The 7,814-nt window shown below is 41.1% G+C and overlaps 1 protein-coding gene across 4 annotated transcripts; it reads left to right on the top strand.

The window, feature by feature from the left end:
• Positions 1-709: 709 nt before the first annotated feature.
• LOC5517982 (synaptotagmin-1) lies at positions 710-7,732 on the top strand. Of its 4 annotated transcripts, none has more exons than XM_032362495.2 (7): positions 710-982; positions 4,150-4,435; positions 4,913-5,016; positions 5,378-5,696; positions 6,194-6,229; positions 6,436-6,443; positions 7,339-7,505. In XM_032362495.2, exons 2-7 carry the CDS (start codon positions 4,175-4,177, stop codon positions 7,355-7,357), a joined length of 747 nt encoding a protein of 248 aa, XP_032218386.2. In that variant the 5' UTR covers positions 710-982; positions 4,150-4,174; the 3' UTR covers positions 7,358-7,505. The 4 variants fall into 4 exon arrangements, with proteins under 4 accessions (XP_032218386.2, XP_001637973.2, XP_032218385.2 ...); XM_001637923.3 differs by having other exon boundaries at positions 714-982; positions 6,436-6,556; positions 7,339-7,732; XM_032362494.2 differs by lacking the exon at positions 710-982 and adding an exon at positions 1,890-1,988 and having other exon boundaries at positions 6,436-6,556; positions 7,339-7,732.
• Positions 7,733-7,814: the final 82 nt, after the last annotated feature.

Below are 7,814 nucleotides of genomic sequence, written 5' to 3'. Positions count from 1 at the left end.
CCTGGGACGCCCTGGGTCTCTGAGGATGTTGCTTTCGAGGCATAGAAGACTCAGGTCTTTTAGTAAGCGCCAAAAGAACAAATGGCCCCGTATTTCTCCCCATTAAAGTGTATGTTGCTAGCTGCTATTCCTTAGGTGGTGTTCAACAACGTTCCACTTCTGCCATTCCTCAGGGGTCTCACGCTAATTGATTATCACATTCCTATAACAACTATATATGAATGTAGTCGGAAAAGATATATGCTCGAACCTAGATGGCGTCTTTAAGAAAACTGCAATTCAGGAAAACTGAAAATGGGTTCGTTTTTGGTGGTTAGAGCTAGAAATTACTTCGACCACACTCCATGTCCTATCTTTTAGAGGCCAAAATTTCTGTTGAACACACGCAAAGTGCTATCCCTTATGATTTAACTTGATTTTGCCAACCATCACCTCCGTTTTTAATGCCAGTCTCTCCCCCGGGCACAAGGCACATTCAGTCCAAATATTTCGTGTCTCGATTCCCCGCACTTTTAGGCCAGTTCCGCCGTCCCTACACTTTATATACCCAATATGGCAAACAATTGTCTAAGCTCATCCCATTGTAGCTGCGTGACAATGCTAAACATGAACAGTCACACTAGAAACAAAACAACAAATATTTGTTTGATTTGTTTGATGGCTTATAGCACGCTTGACGGGAGACGTCACGCGTGACTTTGACAGTGAATCTCTTCACTCATGTGGAACACTACAACGGTTCCCTATTTCAAAACAAAGGACGACACTTATTGCTTAACGAAGAAAGCGAGCTTTGGCGTATTGGTCTTGCGTTGAACGCTAATAGGATAAAGTTTGTACTTGTATTAATAAGAGTTTATTTTCACCCTTGCAAAAAGAAAAAAGTATTTTATTTTTTGACGTTAGGTATAGTGGTGGTATAGTGTTGTTTGAAAATTTAAAACAGACGAAGAACGAAGAAAAAAGGCCGTCTTTGAAAAAGGTAAAGTGAAAACTAATCAATCGAAAATGATTTATCACTTGTGACATCAAGGAAGTTTCGCTAAAATCTCCTTGCTGACCCTTAACTATAATTTTTGGTACCTTTCCATTAAGATTTAAAGTATACCGTTTTATTAGTCAATTGTCATTATGTTAATTCCATCACGCTGAACTCTCTGCTAGTCTGACCTACCGGTCTACCTCTATCTAAACTACTGACTCTGTTCAAATGGACACCGTACGCCATCGGGAGGGTCGCTGCGCCATAGACCGATAGTAGTGACCGATAGATGTACTAGTGTTATTTGGTTTCGCGAGATTTCTTTTAAAACCAGACAATAATTGTTTTTGTAACTAAGTACCTATTATTTACACCTACAGTGTTACAAAGTAATAGAAATTGAGACAAAATCGTCAAGCACAAGTTCAAAGTTTATAAGTTTAAAGTTTATAAGTTAAAAGTCTTTTGGTTAGAGTGTCAAAAACCAAATGAGAAAATTGACCACAGAAATCGAGCTTTGGAAACAATAAGGCTGGTGTATCCTTAGAAACCGCGTTCATTATTTAAGGGACCCCTCCTCTTGGGTGAGCAAGGGGGATTTCTGTTGACCAAAAGGGGACGACTTCAATTATTAAAGTAGGTATACAAATCGAGCCTATTAGGATTCGAAACTCAGATTTTCAGGGGGAGCCCCAAAAATACTATTTCCTCGCCCAGCCCCTCTCGAACGTTAAATAATTAACGGCCCCTTAGAACGAAAACTAACTTATCTGCTTGATAAATAGCCATAACCATACTAAATGAATACTTAGTTCAGGGCGATTCAAGCCAAATTAGGTATCTTTGTGTTAACTTGATCATTACGACGCCATGTGTTGAGTACAATAACGGAACACGTGTTATGACAGACCCATAGCAGGTGGTCATAGGGGATAACGACTTTTGGCGGAAAGTTTGAATTCATTCCGCTTAAAAACTTTTCTTCTTCATGTAAGAAAAAATTAAGGTAAGAAGTGTAAGAGTTAATTAACCAAATCTCCCTAATCTCGGCTTAGTGTATAATCCATATAGACATTACAGCGTTATGAAATTTATGAAGATTGTGTTTTAAACTCGTGAACTTGGGAGGCAGACCCGGGCTACATACTGACCCGTCGATCCTGTCGTCCTGCCGCCGAAATTTTGTTGATATGGTTCCTCGGGTCTAAATATTCGCTTTTATCATTATGTAGTAATTATTTCACCACAATTTCCGATTTTTTTATCAGTCACTTATACGGCCAAAAAAAGCAATCCTAGAGTCGCCAGGCGTTCTATATGGTATAATAACTTCAAAATAAATCTTAGGAGATTCTACATATCGCTCATTGAAAAAAAGAGACGGATATTTTTGTGAGTTTGTCTATACCTCCTTAACCATGACACCGCCCCCTTATAGCCGTCATAATGCGTTGGTTAAACCCTCGGTTCCTGTCTAGCTCAAAGTGTTTGTTGTGTCCCGCTGTTTTGTTTTGTAGTAGTACATATTATTCAATTTCCTGTATCTGTTAAGATTAAATTTTTCCTTGTCGTAACAAAAAGCTGAACTTAAAATGATAGCAATGAGTGGGATATGACAAAGGTAATTTCGGAAATTGTTTCTTAATGTTTCTATAATGAGATTTTATTTTCAATTTTCAAAATCGATTCGAAAATGTGAAAAGGGGTTTACTGGTTCAAGGGGTGGGACTCGAAATGGGTGGGACTACGGTTTTGCAGCCAAGTGACTTATCATTTATCATTTATTTATTCATTCATATATTCGCATGGTTGTGCAAAGAAGGAATAAGAAAATATGATATACAATAGCCCAAAAATTAAAATCTTTTTGTTGTTTTATTTTCATTAAATTTCCGTTATATGATAGTTTTCTGTTTATTTATCTTAATAAATTAGTTGTTTAAATCATAAGGCTTTTACCACTTGAACCTATAAGATAGAAATAAAAAAAGACGAAGTTAAGTCATGGGCACAGCATAGCATGGCTCCCCATTAGTCCTTACCCTAAGCATCTAGCTGGCTTATACTCCTAATAATTTCAATATTCAGTATTATTTCAGTATTTTTTTACGGCCTAAACCGAAACCAAAAAGTGAATTTTCAATCTAACACATGACTTCTGTCAAAAAGCCATTCAAAAAACCTTTTTGGTTCAGCAATTTTTTAAACCATTTTCAAGCTTTACAGCGTGCTTCGAATGTGACACGAATCTGATCAGATCTAAGTACTGACGGTACTCGGATCTGATTGCTAATTCTAACAACATTTTTAAACAGCGTTGGTAGATACGGGAAGCACTTAAATCCCAGTTACGGGGGAAATGTCGATGAGTATTGCGTCCTCTAGAGTTGCACCTGTCTTTCCAGGCGCCGTCTGTCAGCACAACAGCAGTCATGAATACGACACATCATAATAACACGGAAGTTCACCACTGCTTTTATCCGCTCGCCTTGTGTCCCACTTGTTGTAGGCGGATGTTGGATATAAGTAGCATTTACCATGGTAGTTTTCCTTGTTACATGAAATCAATGCTATTTTACAACAAGATACAGTCTTGGCCAGAAGCCATTTCACTCAAAGTATTGGTTTCTTCCAATTGGTTATGGTAGGATTTTCACCCATAACTCACGACTTGTGTCAAATATCCGATACAAGGGAAAAGAGAGTTTGGAATTGATTCGCATTTTTATACTGTTCTTTATAGTATGGGTTATGTTTTAGACGTTTTCACGTGCGGTTTTTCGGTTTTGTATTTCGATTTCAAAACGTCTTTTTTTTTTCTTTTTTACTATCTGCAGCTCTTTTCTTTTTTAAGCAACCGTGGACAACTCAAACTTTGTACGCTCGTACGAGCGAATTTTAATCGCCGGCTGAAAGTCGCCAGGTCTGTCTCTGACGCGGCGAATTCCTCGATATCTAGACGTCTGATTAGTCCGAAACTGGCGATCAAATTCGCTGGCGAACGCCACCAATCGAATTTTCTCATACGAACGTACAATATCGCCTAGTGTGTTGTAGGCTTTAGCAACGGTGCGCAACTCAAGCATTTAGTGATTGAGCTGTAAGCAGTTAAAAAGATTGCCACTATTATATTCATCCAAAAGAAAGCAATTGTTTTTTTCTTACAGCGACCACATGATCAAGTAATGTGTGATGCCGAGTGTCTGGGTCCTCATTATCCTCGGGGTGACTTGTGCCATCATCTTGTCTGCCTTTGCCGGTCTCCTCATCACCACCGTCTTGCACTACAGGCGAAGTAGACGGGACGCAGATCTAGCTACCAACAAGCCGGAACTGCCCGTAATTAAATGGCCTAGCCTAAGGGTAGGCGCACTCACTGCCGAGTATGCACAATCGCCCATTGACGCCCAGTACGTTGCCATTCAGCCGCGGACATACCATGACTTACAAAAGGTCTGTAAAGTTCTAATTTTGGTGTCTCAATATGGAAAATGATCCCATATATGATATTTTGCCGCTGACGAGGTTTAAACTCAAAATATGGTACCCGTTTACGAGTGGTCTATACTAGCCACATAAACGAATGCGAAGTTTAGCGATATAACAGCAAAGGCGCAGCGGGATAAGGGGGTAATGGTAAGCACCAGATCAGCAAAGGTGCAGCAGGGCAATGGTGAAGGGCTCCGCCCACAGGCTAGTACCAAGGATTTAATGGGGGGGAGTAGAGTGACAGGAATGAGCGCGAAATGTTAGAAGAAAACAAATGGCTAACGTTATTAATTTAACATCCGCTATATGCTTGCTACAAAACATTGGTATCTTTGTTTGAGGATGTCCCCTTTAATTGCTCACTTTTAAGTCTCACTGCTTGCGTGCTCATAAGCGCAATCAAATTTCAACTTCTGGTCCAATTTGGGGCTATATTGTCAGAGTGAGGAGCAGCTATTGTCCGAGAATAGTGCTGGTAGTACCTCCGAAGTGCCAGAGAGAAGAAAAGCGAAGCTCAAGTTCACGCTACAGTACAATGCTATCGAGTAAGTAGTGTTCCTCTTAGCGGAGACCCTCTGATGCCATACTTCAAGAAACCCTTGGATAACCCACCCAAGCCCCTACAACCGCGGAGATATTAGGGTATGGGATTTCTATCGAACGAGTAAATACAAGAAAAAAGGAAATATGTGAACGAGTATTCTAATGTTTAGCCAATACTAGATCGCTCGTGCGTTAGTAGGGGCCAAAAGGTACCAGGGAACAGTGTTGTGTTTAATCAGCTAAGATTAGTTGTCTTATTTTGCCCTCTAATCATATTATGCCTTTGACAACGCTTGTTGCTACGAAGTCTTAGGTCAGTACAACTTGTCCGAATCAGCTAATAGTTGAATCCTTGTACTTTAGGGAAGCCTTGACGGTAAAACTGCTACAAGCAAAAAACCTCTCGATACTAACAGGAACAAATGACGTCACGTATTACGTCACACTTAAAATACTGCCACTGAGCCACCGCTCATTCCAGTCCTCCGCCGTCAAAGGAGAAACAGATACCACCACATTCGAAGACAGCTTCGAGTTTAAAATACCAAATGGCGAGTTGCCGAGACAGAATATCAAATTCACCGTCCGCTGCTTTGATCGGTTCTCGCACCACGAAATCATAGGGGAGTTAAGGGTGAACTTGTGCGAGCAGGAGCCTAGAGGTCTAAGTCTTTCCCGTGAGGTGAGATGGGATGTACTGGGGGTAGGGAGGGGGGGGCGGTGAGGGCGGATAATCAAGATAAATACTGAGATAATTAAAGAAAATCAATTGGTAGATATGATAAATTTCATGTTCCTGAGCTCGATTTTATGTGGGGCGGATCTAGGAGTGAGCTGAGTGGGCCCCGTCTCAATATTTTAATTATTTGGCTTATAAAAAAGAAATATAATCCACGGAAGAACAATGAATCCAACCCCCCCCTCCTCCTCCTTTCTTGAAAGCCTGGTTCCGGCCCCCTTTTCGGAACTCGGTGTCGGTGGCCTTTTCTGTGACATCCCACCCTCACAATACTCGAGTCACTAGATGTTGTTTTCAAATTCCAAACAGTGGACATGGTATGATTTTCGGGCATAAAATTTAACAGGACTCAGTGATAAAACACTCCCGCTATTATGTATTCTATAACAATATACTGTCGAAACAGGTTGAAAATTGTGTTTGCGCTTTTTTTTTAAAAGGTGTTGCTATACAGAGAAATCAATGAAGTCCAAAAGGTGAGAATGTCACTTCATTTTATAAGTCGCACACATTCGAAAATCGTGGTTCATTTTTTTTTTGGTTGCTTACCTGACAGTGTTCGAAACGAAGTAGCATGCTTACAAAAAATGATATTAATGGATGCTAACTTAGGTCTATTGGCGAGTTTTTGGAGATCACATGCATTCCAAATGATTCATTATGTTGGTTGTTTCCTTGCTAGCCTGACAGGTCAGTTGGCGAAGTAATGGTATCTCTTGGTTATCTCCGATTAACTGAGAAACTTGCGGTTGTGCTGGTCAGGGCAAGGGATTTGCAGCCACTCAAGTCCGGTTATAAACCAGGTAGTAGTTAGTCTGTGTAGCGGACCGATGGACGGTCCGCGCGGCCGAGGACGGACACCTCGGCCGCGCGCTCGCGTTTTCTTCTCCTCTCCCCTTCCTATGAGAGCCGCTACGCAGGCTATCGATCGAACAGTAAAAAACAAAAAACAAGCCCAACAAATATTTCAGTGCGCGACTTTCGTTGTCAGATGACAAAATAGAGTATCGTCGGGTGATAAAAGCCTTGTATTAAACGAGAACGCCGAAGAATAGAGACGCGACATGGATAAGTGAACTGATAGAAACAAACAGGAAGAAGAACGCTCTGCTAGCAGGGTACCTTGCATTAAGTCATACTTACATTATATGGGGATGAGAGGGGGTGCTTGTTTAATACATTGGGGAGGGTGGGGGGGCTTATTCGATGCAGGGCGCGGCTTGGAAGTTGCTGACCTCTTGGACGAGCATTTACGGTACTTGAAATGAGAAATTTTATGGACGTTTGCACTCTGACGCCGCCACTATGTAATAAGACTCTACAACATGTTTTTATTTTAATCTATAGAGCATATAAACGCCACCCTCCTGTGTAGAGCTTGTGTCCGCTCGTTTTCTGAGAAACAGAAAGCTCTGCGCATGAGGGTACATCATTACTCATGGAACAATATTCATTATTTTAATATTCTGAGTAATACTGGTTCTTTTAAAAAGTATGCTTTGCGAGCTATAAATCATGGTTCACACTCCCACGGTCCATATTTCATTGAAAATGGGGTAATCTAACGCATAGTCTCTTTTTCTAGATCCTTACGCGGATGTTAGCATCTGTCACGCAGGTCGTTACCTACGACACAAGCAAAGCCACACCCTCCTACAAGAATGCAACCCGATCTTCAACGAAACATTGACTTTCCACATCCCCCATGGGATACTCCACGAGGTCTCGATAGTCATTAGCATAAGACACGACTCAGGCGAGGGGGAGGATGACGTGATCCTAGGGCAAGTCCTCCTCGGCCCAGAGACCACTGGCATACAGTTTGAGCAGTGGAATGACATGCGACTTAATAATAAGCCGATTGCACGCTGGCACAAATTGAATGCGTTTTAGGGATCGTCCAAGGAAAGTGTAGGTCCAAGAAAACAAGGCATGAAATGTTTCACAAAATCAACAAGGCAATAAAATGTTTCACGAAACCAAGTCAATTTCATAACTATAGTGAGCCTCCTTAATTAAAGAAGTCCAATCGAGCCCTATTTTATGCGCAGACACAATACC

This window comes from Nematostella vectensis, chromosome 2 (genome assembly GCF_932526225.1).
Source record: "Nematostella vectensis chromosome 2, jaNemVect1.1, whole genome shotgun sequence".
In the NCBI taxonomy this organism is placed as follows: domain Eukaryota; kingdom Metazoa; phylum Cnidaria; class Anthozoa; order Actiniaria; family Edwardsiidae; genus Nematostella; species Nematostella vectensis.
The sequence above is the reverse complement of the archived record's forward strand: the minus strand, read 5'-3'. Positions and strand labels throughout refer to the sequence as shown.

Coding starts and splice junctions, on each gene's coding strand:
- LOC5517982 (XM_001637923.3), top strand. CDS start 4,175: ATGCCGAGTGTCTGGGTCCTCATTATCCTCGGGGTGACTTGTGCCATC. Junction 5,697..6,193: donor GTCTAAGTCTTTCCCGTGAG/GTGAGATGGGAT, acceptor TTTTTTTAAAAG/GTGTTGCTATACAGAGAAAT. Junction 6,557..7,338: donor CAAGTCCGGTTATAAACCAG/GTAGTAGTTAGT, acceptor CTCTTTTTCTAG/ATCCTTACGCGGATGTTAGC.